This window comes from Nelumbo lutea, chromosome 8 (assembly GCF_056320005.1).
Source record: "Nelumbo lutea isolate HS-2025 chromosome 8, American lotus-T2T, whole genome shotgun sequence".
NCBI lineage: Eukaryota > Viridiplantae > Streptophyta > Magnoliopsida > Proteales > Nelumbonaceae > Nelumbo > Nelumbo lutea.
In genome coordinates, this window is record NC_142691.1 from 24,009,394 (window position 1) to 24,034,434 (window position 25,041).

The window sequence follows — 25,041 nt, forward strand, 5'->3', positions numbered from 1 at the left end:
CCAACCTGACGAGACGAAAAGAATCAAAGCTTAACTAACTAAGAAAAACTATAAAGTGGGCTTTCACCAAAACTGATTAAACATAGATAATAAATGGATCATAGCCTGGTTCATGATGAGCATCATCTAGGGGCAAAATTAGTTAGGCACAGCCGAGAGTGAAACATCCATCGCATGTTTTTTTTTTGTTCATTTATCGCTTCAACACACTCGTATGACCTCGAAAAATATACAAACTCAATAGATTTACCAGTTTTTCGCAGCTCGACTTTTATCACAAATTGTAACACATGTTGCTCGCCTCAGGAATGGGTAAAAGGAGGAAATTAAAAAAATATAAATAAAAGAAAACAACAGAAATGTTTGATTTTTCATGATTACAGAAATTCAAAACCTACTGACTACTAAGAATGGCTTTGACCCGATCAGGAAAGCATGCTCTGGCAGGTCTGGATTTCAGCACCGTTAACACTCAATATTTTCTGGCCAGAAGGGTCAGAATTGAGACTGCTCATAGCAGCATCAAAGATGAGTTTCCTGAAATAGGTATCCTCCACCTTCTTGAGAATCTCCTTTATCACCTTAAAATCTAGACCCCCAGACAAGACCAGCTTCCCAGTGACATCTCCAAAATTGCTTGGTGCTTTCGGCAGATCGATGCCAATGTCATCCAACATTGACGCGTACAGAAGACAGCCAGTCCCTATGTCTCTGGCCGAAAGAAGCTTCCTAGCAAACAAGAAGTCCAGGAGCTTCACAGCTAGATCTACACATGGGACCCTCCTATCCAACGAACGGGAGATTGTTTCCTTGACAACCTCTGGATAGAAGCTAGTATCCTTCAGCTCCTCCACACACCTGAATGCTTCATCTAGATCACGTATCTCAAAGTACTCTTCCAAAAGAGAGATTGTTTTCTTCTCAAGTTCAGCAGGGTTTGATCTTGTGACAGAAGCAGCTGGTCTCACGGGAACAGGCACTGTAGATGGTGCTGACACTACCGACCGTGCAGATGCAGGGCTCTGAGCAACAGGATCCATGCCTGAAACAAGGCTCGATGGACGTGCAGGAGGAACGCTACCCTGTAATAATGCACTGGTCTTACCAGTCATCAGACCACCACTGCCCTGAGGCAACAGCTTGGAGTTGATGGATGTTGACTTGCTGACAAGTGGGGTCTGAACACGTCCAGAAGACTGCATAGATGTTAAACCATCACCCCTTGGCATTGACCGGGTTCGAGGAACCTCCCAATTATCATTGTCAATCCCTGGCATACCAGGCATCTTCCTCATTCCAGGCATTCCAGGCATCATCCCCCCAGAGCCAGGTCGGAAACCTCCAGGGCCAACACCTCCTGAAGCACCAGCACCACGGCCATTTCTCATGTTTGCTGTTGCACCAGGACGTAACCCAAGGTTCTTCTCCGCCTCCGAATGGATCTCAGTGATGGTCTTCGCTTTCACCTGGAAAGAAAAAATGGCTGGTTGAACATCAATGGCAACTAGAATTCAAACATGTTTAGATGATAAACCTTTGCAAATACCTCTTCACGCCTTGGGACCCAATTATTGGCCCGCAGTTCCAGAACATCACGGACCATGAACCTCAACCGTGGTGCCAATTGCTGGTTTGTTGTCAGCTCCTTCAATCTGTTGAAGTACATGTCATTGATACGACGGGATTTTTGGCTCTCATTCAGCTGCTTACCAATGGTATTGAAGAATTGGCATATAGCCTCAACATTCTCCTCATCTGGGCAAGACTTGCCATCGTGTCCTAAAAGCTCCTGTTTTGCAAAAGGAAAACGTGATTGATTCCCAAGATAGTCAAACCATCTATAAGTTTCAAGAGATATAGTAGAATGAAGCTTGAAAATGAACCTGAACCATGTGATGAACAATTATCTCGGGCACCATCTTCTGCTTTAGAAGTTCACCAATAAGGCGGATATTTCCAAGGGTGCGCAGTTTCACCATTCTTTCTTTATCTCTACGTTCCAATTCTTGCTCAGAGGCAGTCATCTGCCTAATTTCTGCCCTGAGATTGTCAGCACCTTCAAATGCCTCCTGGCAATTATTCAACAGAATACGCTTGAACGTGATTTCTTTCCCACCAGGCTCATCAGAAGGGAATGGTGGCAGCTTTTCGTTAAGATCAGAACAAAGAAGAGCATACATAGGACAAAACGTGGGCTCCAGTACAGCTTTCTCAAATATCAAAGAGATAACACCCTGCAAGGCAAGCAAATCTCTCAGTTCCATTAGCAGCTGGAAAGCAAGGACTCTAACAGATCACATGAAACATCACTAAAGCATGAAAACCTTTAAGATATCTTGAGTTGTGATTCCGGAGTTGATCAGTTGGCCTTTTAGGACATCAAATTTCTCTGGTGTCAGCTTGTTCAATATGCTGCAAACAAATTAAGGAATAATTTTTGCTGACTGCAATAGGCAGAGATAAGCAACAACAATAATGGTCCAATGGGTTGAAAAGAACAATTAACATTTTTGGTTAAGACGTCAAACTAGAATTCCTAATGGAAGACAGTTTGACTTGACGGCTACCATTGAAGATACAAATTCTGCAACAAAGCAGAAGCCAAATGTTATTAGATTAAAGTAGAGATGCTCATTATTAATTACCCTTTCACTGTCTTCAAGACACGTTCTTTCTCAGTAAGGTTCCCTCTTCGAGCTGACCATGGCACCTCAGCCTTGATAAGAGCAGGAGCAGGCCCCTGATTCAAATGTCAACAAATAGAAGCTCGAAATTAATGTCAAACTGGAGTAATGCAAGCAAACATCAAACCATGTAATAAAACAACAAATAAAATCCATAACCAAGAAAAAACAATAAACAAAAGAACCAAGGGCGTGTTTGCAAATATGTATGGTTTTTTTTCAAAACAAAAATGGCAAATCAGCAAAAACAACATGGTTTTACTGATGTGCAGTTGTTTTTGCTTTCAAGAACAAAATAATATTTTCTGCTGATATAGCAGTTATATCTCTTCTGAAAAATTCTATCATACATATTGGTGAGAACCTCCTAAATTAATTATATCCACATGTCATGTCAGAATTTGGAAGTAGGCATATCAACTAACATTTGAAATTTAATAGGCATCACAAAATATCAAAACCAAGACCATAATGCTACCAATTGCACCTATATGAACTACAAAAGATTAGATGCCAATAGAAAAAATCAAAAGAAATAGCAGCCAGACCTTCCTGTAGGGACACTTGAACAAGCTGTCAATTACACAAGATCATTACTTGATAGAAATAAAGATGCCAATTATTTGAGCATGAGTATCTAAGAATTTTGCATAAAAAGTGGTTCCAATGTTTTTACTTTGGGTTTTGGAGTAATCAACCAATTATCAAGTTGCATTGTCAAATTAAGATGTTTAGTTGGCCTAAAGAATCAAAACAAGTTAAAAAATGTTCACTGGTGAACCTTTTCCAAGGATAAAAAAAAAAAAAAAGAGACTTTTCTGTACATTGGTTTCATTGTAAAGTACTTTCTTGCACATGGGTACTGATGTTTTTACTTTGGTAAGCTGTGGGCCCCACAGTGAAGTTATTTTCCCTGTGGCACCCATCTCCCAGGTGGGCAACTTCCTCACCTGGGGGAAAATTTTCAAAACATAATCAGACAAGTTTGCCCATTCCAACAATGGATTTTTATGTAAAAAAAAAAGTTATTGTATATCTTACCTGGGAATCAAAACAACATGGGAAAGTGAACTAACCCGAGTAAGTATTACCCAGGAAACATTTACCTGGTAAGTGCAGTTACCCAAGTGGCCTCTTTGAAAATGAACGGGGCCTACTAGAATTTGCATTTGGTTATATATTTCACTTACACATTTCTTTGAGAAAATAAATATGAGAACCATTAAGAATTTGGGAAAATACTAGAAGCTAGCATGCAAAATTGGTATCCTGTCTTACTATGTACATACAATAACACATGTTGAAAAATCTACCTATCAAAACAGACTACAGCTTCCGAGTCTTTCCTGCTGATCCCTCCCTCATATTTCTTTCATCTTACATATGACCCTTAAAAAAGAAAACAAACAATATCTGAACCCCCATATAAATCAGCAAGTGGAGTTTATCAAATAAATGCAGGTTGGACCATTGCCTCAAATCAATTCACAAGTTGACTTTACTTCTTCATAAAAGAAAAAAAAAAAAAAAAAAAGAAAGAAAGAGGAGCGGTCTCCTTCTCAGGGAATAATGCAGCCTACTTTGATGTTGTCCTTTGGACAAAATAGACCATCTCGAGTTGGGGGAGCATAGAAATCAGAGAAGGGAAACAAATAGAAGGTTTTGTTATAGGTAACTGGTAACTTAAAATAATTAGAACTTTAAGATATTAAGTAGCAGTACATAGCTCACATCCAGAGCCACCACTTTTCTTATGAGTACAAACTAGCCCACGATAGACTCCTAGAAATTCTTCTGATCCTGTAGATTTTGGACCCTATCAGGGCAGAGATCATGGCTCTACTACAGGGAACAAGAGCAGGCATATTGTATAGCCTAGAGAAAGTGTAGGGAGAAGAAAGTGGTCCTGATTTATCATAGAATGGATGCTTTTTTATACGGATGGGCCATGGCAATTCCAATAATAGAATGGACACTTGGTCGTTTGAACCAGGAAACTTGTTTGTACAGAACATTTCATCAGTTTACTCCTGCACAATACCCTATCTAGGGAGTGAGTAGTAAGATTCGCATAAAAATAGGTGACCCCTTCTGGTGGCTAGTGAAGGTACTTTTTCTCTATTTCTAGTGTGTGTGTGTAAGCCAAGCCCAGTTTGGTCCTCCCTGACCTCACAATGATGGAACTTGTACTATTATTATTTTCATAATTTGATCTTGGTATCCAACAAAAATACATAAACAGCTAAATGAAGAACTATTCCAGGTTGAGAGACCAGTTTACTCCTGCACAATACCCTATCTAGGGAGTGAGTAGTAAGATTCGCATAAAAATGGGTGACCCCTTCTGGTGGCTAGTGAAGGTACTTTTTCTCTATTTCTAGTGTGTGTGTAAGCCAAGCCCAGTTTGATCCTCCCTGACCTCACAATGATGGAACTTGTACTATTATTATTTTCATAATTTGATCTTGGTATCCAACAAAAATACATAAACAGCTAAATGAAGAACTATTCCAGGTTGAGAGACCTCATCATCCAAGTCAATTGAGGATTTCAAACATTTATTTATGCTACAGAATTGAAACACATGCATCATAAATTCATAATATACATTGCCAAGATGTCAAACAAAAACAGTATAAATAGCATTATAAAGAGTACTTTCAGTATGCTCCAGTCAAAGCAACAATTGTTACCCAGATGGTAACTGTGTCATTTGATGCAGAAAACAAGAAACTCAGACTACAACCTCTTTGCAATGTTCTCAAGTAAAGGGCTGTCAATGGGTTGGATCTACATGACAGAACCGAACCAATTATGTCAGTTCAGGTTTTGTAAATTTGTCCTGATTAATAATTGGATCAGACAGGTTCTTGCTGTTCCGAACTGATTCAGGACCTGAATCGGTTATATAATTAATAATATATAAAGGCCTCTTGGGAAAGAATTTGGATTCAGCCGATTCCCCCAAAAATTAAGGCTTTTTGATGGGAAGTGGCTGTTGGGAAAATTAACACTCTGGATTCAGCCCCTTCTCTGTGTATTTCTCTGAATTGGTGCACTCTATGTAAATCTGATGGTGAATCTTGTTACCACTTACTAATCTCCTGCTCATTTGCCAAAGAAATCTGGGATTGGTTTTTCTCTATGTTTCGGTGCAGGTGGAATATGCCAATGGAAATTAACATGCTGTTTGATCCATCTACCTTTGTTTTGCCGAAGAGAAGGGGAAGAATAATGTGGAGGTGCATTAGAGGAGCGGTAGTCTGAAGTCTGAACACTATGGGAAGAAAGAAATGCCAGAATCTTCCAAGAGAAGGAAACAAGTAAACAACAAATTATGGAATGTGTAATGACCAGGGTTATATATTGGCTACAAACTCTAGACCTGTTCAAAACTTTCTCCTTTGATGATATTTGGAGGATTTGGATTTTGGTAGCTTCTAGCTCAGTGCAGGATGGTTTGGACACCTCCCATTGAAGATTGTTTGAATCTAAACTTCGATGGGAGAAGTCATGGCAACCCAAGTCCATCTGGAATAGGAGGGGCTATAAAGACAATGAAGGAAATTTAAAAGCCATCTTTCAGGACCGATGGGAAATGAATACTCTCTTAAAGGAAGAACTATATGCAGCCCTACAAGGCACCCAGATTGCAAAAGAGTTAGGTGTGGAGAAATTGGAAATAGAAGGACGCTTCAAGGTGGTGGTGGGTTGGCTTAAAGACCCAGATTCAGTGATTTAGTGTTACAGAAATGAAATGAAGAAATTCAAATGGTAACACTAACACAACAGATGAATTTAACTATACAATGGGTAGGAAGGGAGGCTAATGCACTTGCTGATTCACTAGCTAAGTAAGGGGTAACTAGGGATCAGATGCACTGGGCCCATTTGTAAATTTGTCTTATTACTTTGTTAAAGAGTGAGGCTGCACCTCACCCCTCCCATTGGGATGCTTGTAACAGACTTTTATCCTTCACTTCTACTGAAATTTAATGAGTTGTATTTATTAAAAACATATGTAAAGGCCTCCTCGTTTTCTTGTAATTTTTGTTAAGCTTTATGTCCAAAAGGGCATTCCATGGATTGCATCTAAGATCATTTTGGTTAAAACACTTGATTTATCAACATAATCATTTTTGTCAAGGTCAACCTATCAAAAATAATGTTTTAAAATGTTATCATCATAGGCAATTATAGATTTCAAGTATAATTGGGTGTAATCAGGTCAGAGGTCAAACCTGATTGTCCCAATTCAAAAATGGGACAGTTCTAGGTCTGTCATAAGAAACCAATTAATAATCTATATCCAACCCATTCACAGCTCTACTCAAGTATCACCCAAACAAATATCAACACTCAATACAGACAGGACCAGCCAGGTTGAAATGGAACAGGATGTTTTTATGGATCCCTAGACCCAAATATGACCCTGTTGGGTTACTACTAACATTGTTGACCTTGTCTAAAAACCAGGTTGAATTGACATTGAACCATGAACAATTTAAACGGTTCAAGTTATTCATATATTTCCACATTTTCCAATTCATATATATTTTCCCTATTTTCCACCAGGAATGGGCATGGGATTCTGATTATGCCCAACCAAACAGTTGGAATAGGAAGGGACCATTCTGATTCCGATTCCAGACCCCTATTCCTATGAACCAAACAAAACCTAACAATTTTCCTCTACTCTATCAAACATTTGTAGTTAAATATTGATAACCATTCAGATTATTTTATGTTAAATAGCCACCATAAAATCTATTTAATTCCAAACATTAGAAGTCCCTTCAAACAATGTAGACATCAAGCGAATCCATTTAATTCCGAATATTGAAAGTGCCTCTAAACAACATAAACATCATTTTGACTGACAATGTCACAAAAACAAATAAGAAACTAGAAAGGAAGTTAAAGACATAATAACTATAAGCACTGGAAAGAAATTAATACCCCTTGGTTAGATGAAATTTGAGCCCTTGAAAACTGGGTATTTAGTTGGTCTTGCCGATTAAATTGATCCTGCTGTCTTGAATCTAATCGACTTGCTGCAAGCTCTTTATTATCTCGAAGAGTTTCCCAGGATCTTTCTTCTCCAGAGCTAGGCAGCTGTGCTGATCGGCCACGCCAATCACGGTTATCTGGCTCCGAATAACGACTTTGAGTTTGAGGTTGCACCTAGGGAAAACAGGAAAAAAATATATATTTTGTGATATGCAAGTTCTGTGTGCAGAAAACAACAAAATTATATCATATCCAAAATATTGCATAAGGAAAAAGCCTTCCAAACTACTATAACCAATTAACTGCAGAAAAATCACCAACATGAATAAGCAGACTCACATTAGTATCTCCACGAATCCAGTTCTGATCATCGCCCAAAAATTCAGCTTCAATGTCACGTTTGATTTTTAGGATATCTTCAGGGACATCAGCAATCTACGAGTGAAAAATAACAACGATAAGATGCTAATATCTACAAAAAAACCTCAGAGAACAGATGAAGATTTTCAAATGTTAAGAAACAAACTAATAAATAATCAAGGAAATGTAAGAGGAAATATAGATATATAACATTAACAGTAACCCATTAAAACTTAAAACATAGCTGCAATTTATATTAAAATGTAAAAAATATAAAGTATGACCCTATAAAAGAAGCAGAAAGAATATGTTCTAAAATAAGTATCTTGCATTTGGTTCCCCTCTGGGCATCAAAGAGAAGGTAGTAACTGTAATCACGTTTTAGAAAAAATAACTGAGAATTTATTCATAAGAGAGATACGTGAGAAGCTGTACATCATAAGCAAGAGAAGGCAGAGACAAAATTACACAAGCAAAGATCTATCACTAAACATAATTTCTCTGTGAACACCAGATTTAGCTAAGCTGTCAGCAACAGCATTTATTTCCCTGGGAATCCAAGTCAGCTTCACAGTCATTGAGTCCATGACATCTCTAGCCTTGTCCAAAAAGTAAGCCAACCTCCAAGGCCCACCATCCTTTTCCCCTAGCCAGTTTATAGTATTGGCAGAATTGCCTTCAATTGGTAGGGAGGACAAACCTAAAACTTTAGCAAAATGAAGCCCTGAAGCCCTGTGAGTGCAGCCAATATCTCTGCCTTTGTAGAATCAGCATTCCCTATTGGACCGCTGAAAGCCCAACAGATATTCCCCCATCTCCCCTGGATTACACCAACAATTCCCACAGCACCAGTAGTCCCTCGGGCATTCCCATCAAAGTTTAGTCTCATCACACTCTTCTCTTTAATAATGTTTGTGGGTAAGAACACACCCTGGGGAAGCGTAGAGGGCTTCTACTACATTTCTTTGAAGATCATTCAAGGAGATAAAGTTGAATTCTTGAGAATTAACTGCCCAAAAGTTACATAAAATGATAATGAAGGAGATCGGATCTTCAACATTCCTCACTTTGTTTAAGATCTATTGTTTCTTTCTTCCCACACACCCCAAAAGTTACATAAATTTTTCCTGTTCTTCATAAGCCTCTGCTTGCCATTGTCATAGGAGGTGCTCAGCCATCTCACCATTACTGAGACAAAGAGTGTAAACATGAGGGGAAATACACAGTCTGCCTTTATTCTTCTTCTAAAGCAGGTCATAAGTGTATATTTTCCTTGGACACACCTCCCACACAAAAAAGGAGACTCTAGGAGGGATGTGTGAACACTAACCCTTCTTAAGCGGGAAGTTTGATCATTGCTCGTCCAATACTAGGGCCTTGAAAAAGGATTTAGATGAGAACTTGCCAGCAGAACTAAGATTCCAGATCCATTGGTCAGGGGTAGCAGGAGAGATGTAAACTCTCTAAGAGAGTTTAACAGGTCTGCAATTTCAGAAATCTCTACCTCTCTCAAGGGCCTTCTGAGGTTTAGTTTCCAATTGGTTTCTGTGGTTGAAGAAAGAAGGCACAAAGAAACCGTGGCTTCTTAGGTTTGGGAGAGGTTTAAAATTCTCGGGTAAGTGTTATCTAGGGCACTCTCACCCCACCAAAGAGCAAAGATCAGACCAAAGTTTTATCTTGTTTCTGTTTCCCACTTTATATCTAACAAAAGCAATGAAGAGGTCATTTTGATGGTTATTCTTGTCCTGATTGTAATTACTGAGAGAGTGATTTTGTGTTTCCAATAGAAATATACTGCAGCATGCTGATAACCAACCAGAGGGTGGTAAAAAAATGAAAGAAACAAAGCATGGCTATTAAAAGAATTTTCAGTACCGTGTTCAAACCTCATTTAAGTCAGTCCCAGAACACGCCATGGAGGCCATGCATCCTTTTAAGCCATGACATATTCTAGAATCGGCTGAAACTGGTTCCAGAATGCAAAATATTGCAAATTCTGGAACATGTTTATTTCTCATGTTCCAGAATACATCACACTTTTTATACTCTGGTTTAGTACAAAAATCTATTTTTCAAATCCCTGTCTTGGAACACACCACACCACCACAGTACAGAGCAACACAAGGGGTGTTGTGTGTTCCAAAACTTACAATTTCAAACATGCCATGGTGGAGCCCAATGACCTGGAACACACCACAGTACAGAGCATGCCCTGCATGATTCATTTGCCATTTCCATAAGAATCTCTCTCTCCATCTTTCCCCACCACTTGTATAATTTCAGTACCAAGATCTGTGGACAATAACCTAGTCAGATATGGCCATATGCACACTTTACTGAGTTGGCCAGTCTCTGTCAACTATGTCTAAATAGCAAGTGCACCCGCCTCCAGTAGTCGACTAGCAATATCCCAAAATATAGAAAAGGGAACAGCATTATATTGATGCTAAATTGATACCTAATATATGGTGCACCAACTAATCCTTTCCACAGTGTAAATGATACTAAATTTTGTTTACATACGAGTAACAACCACCAACCCTTTTGTTTAAAGGATGTCATACTAACCTTTTTCTCAATACATGGTCAAATAATTCATGCAACACATCATACAAGACAAACAAGGAAAACCTAAAATCTTGATCAACTAAGAAAAGAATAAAAGCTAAAATTCTTTTTGCCATTTCCAAGATGTATCAGTGATGGAAATGAGTGGATACTTCGACTGATGTAACAAGGTCCACTCTGTGCTAACTGAAAGTGGTCTCTCAACCACCTCTTCCTCATTTCCTTTCAGGTTTTTTCCTTAATTTATTCTACTATTATTTTTCGAGCAGAAGAGAATGAAGAAACAGTCGGGCATCTCCTTTGTGCAGGCCTGTACACAGGCAAGCAAGCATTCCCTGACATCAGATGCACGTTCAAAAACTCTTGAGGATATTTCCTTGTTTAGCAATCAAAACAAAGAGGGGACAGTACAAAAAAAAATAGAGTACCTTTCTCCATAGGCCAAATAGTATTTTTAAGCTTTGCAATGCACACAGAGGAGGAAATTATAATGCAAAGAATTACCTCTCTTAATTGTAACAGCTGGTCTCGAGTGTAACAAACACGCTCACGACCTTCAAACCGCAAGTCACCAGTCTAAAACAAGAGAATAGTAGTAGACAGGAGTCAATAGATGTCCAACCATTCTATACATCAACCACTATGTCACTCAATCATAAGATGATACCAGGTATGTAAACAATACCAAAGCAATACATCAATAATGAAAATTCACCAACACAATTTGTCTTTTGTCTCCAAGATATCAAGTTAACAATGCCTACAAAGAGGTATTGTGATGTTTATCACTGCAATGGTCATGAGAGGAAACAATAGGTTGCTTATGTACAGAAAAATAAAGAACAAACTTCCATTCCAACACCTATTCATGCAAACAATTTCAGACAAAAACAAGCAAGAAAGCACCCGAAAGGAAAGCCTTGTCACTTAATTTGGAAAGAATATCAGGTAAACTTCCTTCTATATGGAATATGAAATTAGCAGTCCAAGACAGCATTAAATTGACATTAGCAGCAATGGAATCATCTAGAAGAGCCAGAACCCAAAACTTGACGAAGTAAAAAGATTAGAAACTCTTCAAAAATATTTGAATAGTGCATTTTCCCACCCCACGTCCCCACCAACTTTTTTTCTTCTATTTGGGAATCAGTTGGCACATAATTTTTTTCTGACACTAAACATCTACTGGAGCTCGGGAACAAATTTCTAGTGCAAAACCAGTAGTTCACATGCAAGCCAAAGGCATTGTCATAACCACCCAAAGTTGGGGAAAAAGTACAAAATACAAATATAATATCAGATAATTCAAACAGTAATTAATAAAACCTACAGGTTCAAGCAAGGGACACAATTGGAACAAGAATTAATAACAAAAAGTGAAACACATAGAGATTGATATCAAAATGCGGAGGTGGTAACCCACAGGAAGGTGTCATCCCCATATCCTATATTTCTATGTCTCTTTTTTCTTCTTTTCCGAGAAACTCATAAAACATTGTATTAATGAGAAAGGTCATCACCCATGTACAACAACGGACTGTACATTGAGTACTATATAAAAAGAGCATATAGATGATTAAAAAAATAGTCTGGATCAAAAATAAAAAGGAATTGTAGGATCTTCCCTTGTACAAGTTATGTGTGACCAACCATGAGCGATAGCATTCCTTTAATCTTCTTAGCAACCATCATCTTCTGGCTTGTTTGTTTCCAAAGATACAAATATTCCCTCCCCCCACCCCAGATGGCCCAAAAAAACTGCAGTTGGTATAATTCCCCATACTACCTTGCCTCTTCTGCTCAAACCCCTAATCTGCCAGGCCTCCAGAAACTCTGTTGATTCTGGGAAACAGCCCTGTGCTCCAAAAGTCCCTAGTACCCAAGTCCGTAGATTGGAGGCAAAGCTGAAATGATGAAAGAGGTAACTTGCTGATTCTGTACATCAATTACAGAAAACACAAACTGATTTTCTAATACCATCCTTTCTCCAATAAAATTTCTGATGTTAGGCATCTATGTAGTGCTGCCACTCAAAGCAAGAAAGACTTTTTTTAACAGAATCACTCAAGACATTTCTATGCCTTATTTGTTCAATGCAAAAGCTAAATAAATAATCTAAATAAAAAAAAAATCTACCAGAGATAAACTGAAAGCATACACTTCTGTGTATGCATGCAATTGGTGATTAAATACTAATGTATGAGAATAATGTTAAGGATATCAGATAAGATGTTGATACTATGTCTTGAGAAGATTGACCTAGCATTTTGACAATTACTTGTAAATATTGATTTGGACTTCTTTTCCCTTTTCAAATCATTCTTCCCAGTTCCCATTTTTAGTTTTGGGGAAAAAAGAAATTTTAAAGAACTTAACAAGTAGAGAAACGGATCTACAATCACTAATACACTTATCCTCTAAAATAGGACTACCAGTCCACAAGCGATGCCCCATCCAAGAGGTGGCATTCTGCATTCATTTCGTTCTGCCCAGGTTACAGGCAAACTGACCATAGAAACAGTTGGAAATTGAGGATGATAAATAATAATTTCACTCAATTACCAAAAAATATATATTACATTTCCTTTTTAAACAAGTCTACTCTGTTGGAATCTCCATGTATGAAAGTTCTTTACGGGCATCCCAGTATTCACAGCATGCCCACCTAAAAGCTTATAAATTGCTGTTTGTCCATATTTACAGCAGGAAGGCATCCTCAAGCAACCTGCCAAGAATTAGGACATGTACCCCTAATGAACTTCCTCCCAATTGATTATGTTCCAGTCCGGGGTAGAAAATAGCATATTCATAACCATTATTCAATTTAGCTTTTGAGAGAGTCAGGGGGAAAAGCCAAAAAAGACGACCTTTTTTCTGCATAGAAGCTTTATTTCTCCTTTTACAAATCTTAGCATTGAGATTACAAAAGAAAGATAAGAATCGCTATATCTTATCAATCAAAAGAAAGGGGGAAATTAGAAACTGGAAACCGTTAATCTTAGTTATGAGCATATTAACATCAACCATTCAGCAGGAACTCCATAGAGATACCAATGATATCTCTACAAAGGATCAATGGAATAACAGAAATTGGTATGCCACCCATCTACAAAGGATCAGATGTCATGGGTAATCCATGAATTAGTATTGCAGTAATATCTGGATCCAATAAAAGAACCAAAAAAAGGCAAACCATCTAAAGAAATCGCCCAATCTCGCATCAGGAAAGATCCCAAAAAGCGAACGAAACGATACACAAAATCGAAAAGGATCCAACTTTTAAGAATTTTAGCTCAATATTAAAGTTAAATTAACATTAACATCACAAAGAAACTACAGACAAGACAAAGGTGAGCAAGAAAACCCTAGATCCAAGAAGCTAGCATGCTCTAAGCGGACCTTGAAAGACGAAGTGGGAGGGGCGCCGCCATAAGGCCGGAGGAGATGGAGATCGGAGGAAGACGAAACAGATGTCGCGGAAGAACCACCAAGACCGCCACCGCCGGAGTTGCCAAAAGCAGAGTCGAAACGAGGTGCAAGGATTCTGCTGCCTCGGTTTCCTCCACCACCAGGCCTCAAGCTAATCACTGTCTGATCTGCCTGCTGCATAACTCAGTCTTGACTCTCTATCTGGAGAATCGCCGCCGTCCGGATCACAGAGAAGGGTGAGGGAACACAGGTAGCCGGCGACGTGAGACGCCGAAACGAGGGGACCCAGAAGCGCAAATTATTGAATAATGGGGAGGGAAGAAGGAGGGAGCGTTGTGCAGAGAGAGAGGCCCGTGTTTCTCTCTCTCTCAATCTCTCTACCTCTCTTCGCTGCTGCAAAGAGAAAAGAAAGGGGAAGAGAGGTGAGGCCGAGAGAGAAAAACCCTTTTTATGTCTTGATGGTTTCTTTGGTGACTGTATAAATTATTATTTTATTTTTTATTTCTATCTATTTCTTGTTTATTATCAATTTATCGTCACTTTCGCTAGTAGTATATTCCAGCACTTGTAAAATTACGTCCATGTCCTTGTACTTCTTAAATCTATGTCCCTCCTTTTACGAGTTTGACACGAATTGGAATTTCTTTTAACAATTTTGTCCCTACTGTTTCTCTTCAAAATGATAATGTTGACCTCTTTCAGTTTTTCCCTATATCAAAATTTCGACAAACCCTAATTCTTTTTCTCGTTGGATGCAAATTCTCCAACCATATATCTTGTTTTCGAAAGGTGCAAAGCATCCGATCTATGCCATGCGATTCATCTTAGGATTTTAAGCATGTAAGTAACGAGTACAAGGCTCAGTTTGGAAAACTACAAATACAAATATGTACCATATCAATATAGATTTCGAAATACAAGATACAACATTGGAAGGAGTACAAATACTCCTTCTAAACTGAGACTTACTCGTTCCAAATGGAGCATAACACTCAGCTTGGAAGGAGTACAAACACAATACAAATATATATAAAACAAATAGATACAAAATAATACAAAATATTAGGTTTTGCATATTATATATTTGTACTTGTACTCCTTCCAAACTGAGCCTAATGAAAAATTAAAAAGAATGCAAATTTTGGTTTATTTAGTTTTGAGTTTTACATTATTTTGTCTCACATTTCATTTTACTTGTAGTGTAAACAAGAAGTTAAAGTAAAGGTTGTGATAAAATTAAGTCAAAATATGTTGTCAATTTATTTGCACTTCCATGTGTTTTGCACCAATGGTTCAATTTAGAAAGATTACAAATACAAATATGCGTAACATAAATACATAAAAAATAATACAAATTAAAAGAATTTACACTCTACATATTTGCATTTTTACTCCTTTCAAACTGAGCAAGTGTAAATGAATATTGCATTACAAACAAATAAAGAGAAAACCATTTAAAATATCGCATGCACGACACCAGAAAAACTTTTTTATCATGTGTATTGTATTTACAAATACAAATATGCGTAACATAAATACATAAAAAATAATACAAATTAAAAGAATTTACACTCTACATATTTGCATTTTTACTCCTTTCAAACTGAGCAAGTGTAAATGAATATTGCATTACAAACAAATAAAGAGAAAACCATTTAAAATATCGCATGCACGACACCAGAAAAACTTTTTTATCATGTGTATTGTATCCGTGGCCTTCAATACTAACACCATGCACACAATATAATTTATTACATTGTCATTGACATTGTGACTTAAATGAAAAAAAAAAAGGTAAATCACAAATAGAAATCTTACTTAGTGTTTGCACTTTCAAACGTGCCATTTTAGTAACTGAATTTATTGAAATATACATTTATGTTACAAAATTACAAAAATGCCCATATTCTTATTTTCTTTCTCTCACTCTTCATCTTCTTCTCTACTCTGAATGCAAACCAATAGTGAGGTTTTCTTAATTTATGGTCAAAGAGCAATTGAATTGAGACTTTATCAACTCTAATTTGTGTTTGAAGTCTTAAAGTAGAAAAATGAGAGAAATTGAATTAAAATATGGACATTTTTGTAATTTTATTTCTCATTATAACTATAGTTGAATGGAATTGGACTTATCAGGAGTGGCACATTTGAAAGTTCAAGCAGTATAGTGAGACTACCTAAAAATGTAGGATACCGAAAAAAAAATCAATGACTAAGGAACTTTAAGCATAATTTTATTATTGATATTTTGTCCTAACTCTTAATTTTATTATACAGTCGGCAATTCATGTCAACCATGTTTCATTTGTACAATTATTTTCATGTCTTGAATTATGGTTTTTTTCTAATTCCATCATCATCATCCCAACCAAGGTTTTAAAAATGGCATTAAGTAAGATGATTTTTCCTTTTAAACAAGGAACCAACCATCCCCAATTTTGTTTTAAAAGCCCAACTCGTTATTTTATAGAAAACCATTGGTTTGGTCAAATAATTGCTAGCCTAAATAATTAAACCGTTGAACCGCTCAATAAGGCTGAGTTTGGAAGGAGTACAAATGCAAATATGTAGAATGCAAAACCTTATATTTTGAATGTATTTATGTTGTACATATTTACATTTATACTCTTTCCATATTGAGCCTTAAGCAACATTTCATGGGTTAGTTTTAAAAATATAAATAAAAGAAAATGAAGGGGAGCATTTGTATCCCAAATGACCCATTAGAGAAATAATTAGGGTTTCTTATTTTCTATTCATTTTTCATTTGTGTCACTATGCAAGTACTTTTCTTTTCTCCTTCCCAACTCCTCTTCTCTCCTCTCTTTCCTCAAAGTATCAAACCTCAATTGTTGCAATGGAAAACAGATCAACCTATGTACGACTAGACTTGTTCGTGGGTTGGCTCGAACCAACCCATTCTAAGTTGGGCTTGGACGGGAATTTAGGTTCATGGGCTCAGGTTCAGGCCCAAAATACTAGGCTTTACTTTTTTTTTTAGGTCGGGCTCGAGCATTCTCAAAAAAGCCTAGACCAAGCCCGACTTGATAATATATTATGTAGCAACAAACGTATTTTATATAATAAAAATATACATATAATATGTTCTTTTCTTTGTTACTCTTCTCGTTTTTTAAGTCATAATGAGATCTTTTATTATTTTTGGGTTTGGGGTCTTCTAATATAAATAAATTAGTTTTTTGTTGAGTAAAATAGCCTAGACCAAGCCCGACTTGATAATATATTATGTAGCAACAAACGTATTTTATATAATAAAAATATACATATAATATGTTCTTTTCTTTGTTACTCTTCTCATTTTTTAAGTCATAATGAGATCTTTTATTATTTTTGGGTTTGGGGTCTTCTAATATAAATAAATTAGTTTTTTGTTGAGTAAAAATAAAGAAAATTCCTTTTTTTTTTCAATTTTCTAGTGGGGCTTCGAGTTATAAATGAGGGTCAGGCTCGAACTCAAGACCTAAGCCCAATGGGTGGGTTGGGCTCGAGGTCATGCAACTGTATTATGTTAATATAAAGACAAAGCTTGGCTTGACCCCGAGCCATGAACAAGTCTTTATAGCCACATCATATTGTTGTGACAATACTGTTTCGTGTAGCCAACCCCAAGGATTTAGGTTGGATTAAGGGAGGGGTAAATTAAATTCCTCAATTCTCTCATGTTTTCTTTTTTCATTCATTTTTACCATGGATTTTGAGACTTCCTTAGTGAACAAGAAGAAAATGAGCAAATATTCCTTTACATGAGATTGTTAATATTAACTCTCTAGTTCTTCCTTTTTATTTCTTTTTCTTCCATCAATCCCCCAAGTGGCAGTACTATTTCATGTATGATTTTATTTTAGGGGTTCTATAAGATAAAGGCAACTTTTTGCCTTTAATATCAAAAAGAAATAATATTTTTATATAATAACTAAAAATAGGGTAAATTTTTTAGAAAAATATCAAAAAAGGGCATTGCTCATCTTCCTCCTCTTCCTCTGTATTCGTAGGAGGTTAAGGTCGTCGGCGACAACTATGCCGGTGGACGAGACAACGGAAACTCGAAACAGTAGTGGACAGTCGGTGTAGTTAATAGCATCACTCCCTCACTTCCTTATCAAAAACCAACAACAACAGTGACAGTCGTCTCTAAGAAGTGAACTCAGAAGCAAAGCTCTATGGCCATGGCGTAGGAGACAACAAAAACTCGAAACAACACCAGGTTGGTTTCTTTGGATAAGCCGGAAGCGCAACCCTCAGGCGCAAAGCAAATCAGAATCGGAGCACGCCTGTCAATCTTTGAGCAGGAGTCATCTGATCTGCCTATGGCCTGGACCAAGGCAAGGCTAAAAAACATCGTGGCTAATGCCGTTGTCACACTCTACCTGCATGACAAAGCCTTTTGGACTCAAATCCGCACATAGACCCTCTTCCGCTTGGCGTGCACTCCTTTTGGTTTGTCATGGAAGGCATCAAGAAGATGGTATTAACTATCGGAAGGCCATGTCGGGAGTATTCGTGCCATTCATGCTGTTCATGAAGGCGATCTTGGAGGACTACAATGGGTTTAGTGGAGCGTCGGAATGTTATGATCATTAGCATGAATAGAGAGCAAAGGAGAAAGACGAACTGTAGTGCCCTTTCATGATATTTTTTCAAAAAAATTACCCTATTTTAGTTATTATATAAAGATATTACTTTTTATTGATATTAAGGGCAAAAAGTTGCCTTTATCTACAAGAAACCCATTATTTTATGATGCCAAAAGTCAAATCAATTAACTATAAGTTGAACTACTAATCGAGAAACTATAAGTAAAAGTGGTTCCACCGTTCCAGTTTAGGGATGGTTTTTAAAACCTTAATCTAAGCCTTGTCCCAACTATATAGGGTCAGCTACGTGGCTACATGAATCCTCACCATTCTATTCTATTCTATTCAGAATGGTCTATTCACTTCACTTGTTTGGTTCAATCCAGAATCGAAATCAGAATCAAAATTGGCTAAAATGGATACTCATTCCCATGGGAGGGGGAGGGACTCATGGGGAATGACCATTCCCTCATATGGGAAAATACCATTACACCAGTAATGAGAATGGGATTCCAATTCCGCCCAACCAAACAGTTGAGACCGTTATGATTCCGATTTTGGACCCCTAATCCTAAAATCCAAACATACCCTTATTATTAATAGAGTTGGGCCATCAAGAGCCCGCAACTATGAGTAGATTTTGAACACAATTATCAATGTTAATGACCAGCTTACCTTCAATGGTAATACGAATTTGTACCATTAAGATAAAAAATACAATATCCATTTACATATGAATAGTGAAAGTTTGTTGAATTGGCAGCATCAATGGTGTTTGAAAAATAATACTCAAATCAATGGAAGGGACAAGGTATACATTTTCTTTGTTAGACAAAATTACCCTTGAGAATGAAGCACATAAACTCCTAACCAAAAAAAAGACAAAACAAATCATAAGTTGAATGTAAAAAATATAAAACTAGAGCCAAAGAAACCAGTTATTTGTAAACAAAATCTCATAAACAACCAAGGCTAAACCAAATCAAAGCTACATCAAATAAATGTGCAAAACACCATTAGAAATACCCCCAAAGGAATCCCATATAATTGCATTTCGATTTGTCTCAAAAATCTGTTAGCTTTTAGAGTTTTGAGCTTGAATCTTTAAAAACAAATAACAACAAGATGATTGCAAATTCAAAGTCGATTTTGTTTGAATTTGAGTTTTGTAGATTCTTGAGAGATGAGAAATATTTAATTATTATTACTATTATTATTATTATTGTTGTTGTTGTTGTTATTGTTATCATCATCATCATCATCATCATCATCATCATCATCATCATCATTATTATTATTATTATTATTATTATTATTATTACCTACTCAAACCGAAAAGAACTAGGATGAAAATAATAAGAAATGATTTAAGGGCCCGTTTGGTTCATAGGAATAGGGGTATGGAATCAGAATCGGAATGGGTCATTCCAATTCCAACTGTTTGGATGGGTGGAAAGAATCCCATTCCCATTCCTACTGGAATTTCCCTCCCCCTCCCTTGGGAATGAAATCCCATTCCAGCTTATTTCAATTCCAATTCCAATTCATGTCTAACCCAAATAGAATATGGGAATAAATAATTCCAATTTCAAGGAGTGAATTAGCAACACTAGCCAACTTTATAGTAACTGAAAAATATGATAGATAGGTCTTGGTGCTAGAAATCTATCAATTTGATGCATATCGAGCTTGGCTACCCCAACGAGGCAACATGCCAAAAAATCTCTTACCTTTGTGAGATGGGATATGAAACTCTATCATTGAGTCATTGGTACTCTCATCTCCTACCTTTGAACCATTCTCTCTTCCAAAGGTAAAAGCCATATCCCATTTTATCTATTGAGAATCATAATTGGGCCTTTATGTTTGTCCTACAAAAAAGTATTTCTTGTTTAAAGGGGAGATCAATTGGTCAATTGGTCTATCAAATGAGATTGGCATAAGCATTATTCCCAAATTTTTACCCCCCCCCCCAAAAAAAAAAAAAATCTTGAATGTATGGGTGTATCTTGAATGAAATGAGATTTGGCCCTCATAAGACCATCACAGCCCCTTGCAACCTCGCATTAGGAATAATTCTCTATGAAAAAAGGCATACAAGTATATAGAGATATTTCCAATGCATGGTTGTAAAAAGGCTGTGAAAACGGTGTAATGATGGTCTTGTGAGGAATGAATCTAATCTCATCTTGGGCAAGGCAAGCAATGAAGGCTGCCTCATTTAGGGAGTTTCAGTAAGCAAAAATGGACTAACAATCACCCATCTCCTCTTCACAGATGATGTGATTCTATTTTGAAAGGCAGAGCCCCCTCAAGTTTGGGCAATGGTTCAAATTCTAAAGAATTTTGAAGCCATTTCAAGACAAAAAGTAAACTATGGGAAATCAGCTCGAATAGCAGGAATGTCCCAAGGTATCACCAAAAATTTCTTACCAGCATTCTCCATATCAAAAAAATCCCTTGCTGGCTCAAAATATCTAGGGGAAAAAATAGGAATCAAGGAGCAAACTTGTGCCCTCACAAAGACCTATTAGAGGAAATAGAAGGGAAAATAAACTCATGGAGCTCCAAGCTTCTATCGCAAGTAGGTCGAGCAGTCCTAGTTAAATCAGTGGTTCAATCAATTATAGTATATACCATGTTAACCACCATTCTTTCCAAACAGACCCACAAGGAGCTTTAAAGACTTACTAAAAACTATTGGTGGCACAACACAAAGAGAAAATCTCCACATACAATAGCTTGGAGCAAATTATGTTTTCCAAAGCAAGTGGGTGGTATGAAGCTAAGACAGTCTATAGATAAATAAAGCCCTATTCAGTAAGCAAATTTGGAGACTCATGATGTGAACAAACAATATATGGGTAAGGGCAATGAAGGAAAGGTACTTCCCAAATTCCAGTGTATTTGGAGCAAGAAAAGGGAACAATAACTCTTCATGGTGGAAGCATGCACATGGTTTGTTAAGAAAGCTAAAACCAAACTTGGTGTATATTATCAAAGACAGGGTGAACATCCATGCTTTAGAAGATCCATGGGTCCCATCAATCCATGAAGGAACCCCCACACCCCAAAACGAAGTCTCTCCAACAAACCAACAGATTAAGGTAAAAGACTTCCTAACAGAGGAAAACTCTTGGAATAAAAAAAAGCTGAAACTGTTCTTCAACCCCAATGATGCCCAAAAAATCATGGAGATACAAACTAACCCATAACTGGATTCTGACAAGATTATTTGGAAGAAAACTCCATCAGGGGATTCGAAAGTAAGTTCATGCTACAGCCAATTAATAGCCAACTCCCCCACATCATCTTCCCCTCACTTCAAGTGGAAGCTATTATGGAAAACGAAAATACCACCCCACTTCCAAACCCTTACATGGAAACTACTATGGGATGGGGTCTTCACAAAGGAGAAATGTAAAGCCTGGCTTCCTAAGGATGAATTAAAATGTGCACTATGTAAACAACAAGCGGAGACAACAAATCATCTATTCTTCACTTGCGCCTATGCCAAATCAATTTGGTGCCATGCACAAATTGGACTTAATCCAAAGAGAGCAAGGCCCAAGCCAGTCCATAAAATCATCATAGAGTGGCTAAACACATTAAAAGAAACAACAAATAAGCCGACAAGTCTCCATCTATTCAAGAAAAGCTGCCTCATCTTCTACTTTTTGTGGAAATCCAGAAATAAATATATATATTCGAGAACACGTTATGGAATTTACAAGAAGTGCTAACAAAAGTTGACCAATCTAGTGAGTCAATGCAAAGCCAAATCCCATCTACAACCATGGAGCCAAGCACTGCATCCACAACCATCCACACTTTACATATTGATGGATCTTTTGACTCGTGCACAGGTAATGCAAGAAGGACATTCATCATCAAACTCTCCACGGGAGAAACCCTTGCAGAAGGTGCGCCTTGCTAGGCAGCATCTAGCTATGACATAGAAATGAAGTCTTTAGTGGCAGGGCTCAAAGCAGCTTTGCACATGGACATACCCAGTATCACAGCTCATAGTGGCTCAAAAAGCTTAGTAGATTTCTTGTCTTGCAATAGGAAGCCTTGTGAATGGATAAAGCATCTCTATGGGCACCACATGACAAAGCTGCTTCTAAATTTCAACTCTACCTCTTTTGTTCATGTAAATAGGCTTGCTAATCAAGCCACTCATATCGTAGCATATGTAGCTTGCAAGGGAAAGATAAGTATATCCTACAATAGGACCACCAACTATCAATGAAGTTGCTTCTTTTTTTTGGGAAAAAAGTTATATAAATATCGTATCAATATTCTAATCTTTATGTCCTTGTCATTATTAAGTGCAATTTTGTTTGTAGTTTTTTTTTTCATTTATTAATTATAATACATTTTTCAGGCATTACTAATTTTTTAACCCAAAAGGATTTATTATTTATTTTGCAAAAGGCTTAAAAATAACAAAAAGGAGAACCAAAACAACAATGATTTTTTGATCCCTTGATGAGAAAATGATGATTGAAATTTTCTTAAGATAAATATCAAAATAAAATATCTTATACCCAATATGTGACCATGGATTCAAATCTCGGTCATGTTGCTCTTAGTTGAGAGCATTTTCTTGATCATAAGAGTGTTAGTAGGTCTATTTGGCGGGGAGATTTCAGATCGCTCAATAGAGAGGCTTGCATACAAATGGAACGAGGGGAGTCCCACAACTAGGAAAAGAGTAGTATAGAAAAGCGTCTAAAAGCACTTCAAAGCAGATGCAGGAGAGCGTTGTATGGTAAAGTGGTGGCGGATAGAAGGATGAATGCACATGGAATCATTCAGAAAGTTAGGAACTTTTGGATGAATGGCAACTACGAGGTGAAATGGTCGGAAGGAGATTTATTGTAGATAAGTTTCAAGAAGGAGAAGGAGGCGAAGAGATTCCTACACCAGGAACCCTGGCTTGTACATGGATACTCACTACTACTGAGACATGGAGTCCAAACATTCCTTTAGACCAAGTAAGTTTTGCGGAAATGTGTATTACGATTCACATATTGAAGGCACTAGTGGATAAAAGGTGTTGGGAGAGGGGCACGAAGATGGTCTCAGTAGCGAGGGAACCATTGAAGGAGGCGGACGGCGACGAAAGCTCAAATGAGGAAGCTTTGGATGGAGTGGAGCCAATGTGGGATAGGTTTCTGAGAATCTGAGTAAGAATAGATGTTAGTAAACGCTTAGCAATTGGGAACTTCGATGAGGATGGGGAGGGGAACAAGGTGTGGTATAGTTTACAATATGAGAAACTGTCAAAGTTCTGCTACAGATGCAAGATTATTGGCCATGAGGAACATATCTACCAAAATGTTTCCAACCTGCAGATGATGGAGGAGCTTGCAGGAAGATTAGCAGAGCAAAACCTGAGCAATCAAAGGGGTCTGGATGGGCATGGGCCTTCTCTCAGAGCATCGCTAGACAAGGAGTTTAAGTTCATAAACCAAGTAAGTAAGTTGGCTGAGCAAGGCAACACAAACATGCCATCTATAGGTCCGCATGCAGGTGGACAAATGAGGTTTCCAAGAGCGGAATCAGATCGGATTCGCTCAAACTTGGGACTCACTATGGTTGGGGAAGTTTCTCTCAAGCATATCAAAAACCATAGTGAGAGATCAAATTTGAGTGGATTATGCCAGAAGAGCTTGTTCCAAGAGGACATAGGTACCAATCCAGGGAGTTGTAACATTTTCCCGGTGGAGGGGATCTTTACTATAATTGTTTCTCCAGGGAACCCATGTTGGAAACCGATGACGGATAAGAAGGAAGGTAATGATGAGGATGGGACGATTGACAGGGGGAGCTCGAGAAGCGGGTTACTACAGATAGGGGTGCATCAGTCAGAGCAAATGGCTCCGGACATACAATGAACAAGGACCCGGGCGATGATGTGGCAAACCTCATTAAAGGAAATGAAATACATGCCAATGATGACTTGGGCGGGACAAGTATGGGAGGAAAAAAGAAAGGCAAAGGTAATGCTTTAATGAGGATCCCCGAAAATGATAAGTTCTTTAGTTATTCAAGGAAAAGAGGAACGAAAGGGGTGGTGATCAGAGAGATACAAGATTCAAACTCTGATTCAGATTTGTAACCGACCAGAATGACAAAGAGACTGAAGTTAACAAGGAAATGAGACTGGGACAGGATGAAAGTGGAATGGGGAAATCAACAAGCCTCTGAAGGAATGGGAGGAAGAAGAAGATTGTGACTTTGATGACTTGTTGGTCGATAATATAGAGGAGCAAGGTTTTAAAGGAGATGGTGAGTATGAAAAGGAGGCGGCATCAGCTAATATGGACTTGGATGCTATGAGCTACGTCAAAAGAAGGATGGGACATGGCGACCTACAAGGTGAAGAG

General features: G+C 37.6%; 1 protein-coding gene and 1 non-coding gene across 2 annotated transcripts; both read right to left on the reverse strand.

Moving 5' to 3' along the window:
* Positions 1–215: 215 nt before the first annotated feature.
* LOC148843389 (eukaryotic translation initiation factor-like) lies at positions 216–14,557 on the reverse strand. The gene is made up of 9 exons (XM_088957259.1): positions 14,022–14,557; positions 11,127–11,198; positions 8,034–8,129; positions 7,644–7,868; positions 2,646–2,740; positions 2,325–2,412; positions 1,884–2,234; positions 1,547–1,789; positions 216–1,466 (listed from the first exon to the last, which is right to left on the reverse strand). The coding sequence occupies exons 1-9, from the start codon at positions 14,229–14,231 to the stop codon at positions 426–428; spliced, it is 2,421 nt and encodes an 806-aa protein (XP_088813385.1). The 5' UTR covers positions 14,232–14,557; the 3' UTR covers positions 216–425.
* Positions 13,238–13,343, reverse strand: LOC148843390 (small nucleolar RNA snoR103). Its single transcript, XR_016103987.1, has one exon. It is a non-coding gene; the product is annotated as a small nucleolar RNA snoR103 (small nucleolar RNA).
* Positions 14,558–25,041: the final 10,484 nt, after the last annotated feature.

Coding starts and splice junctions, on each gene's coding strand:
- LOC148843389 (XM_088957259.1), bottom strand. CDS start 14,231: ATGCAGCAGGCAGATCAGACAGTGATTAGCTTGAGGCCTGGTGGTGGA. Junction 2,741..7,643: donor AAATTTCATCTAACCAAGGG/GTATTAATTTCT, acceptor CATTTGAATCAG/GGGCCTGCTCCTGCTCTTAT. Junction 2,413..2,645: donor GTCTTGAAGACAGTGAAAGG/GTAATTAATAAT, acceptor ATTTGTTTGCAG/CATATTGAACAAGCTGACAC.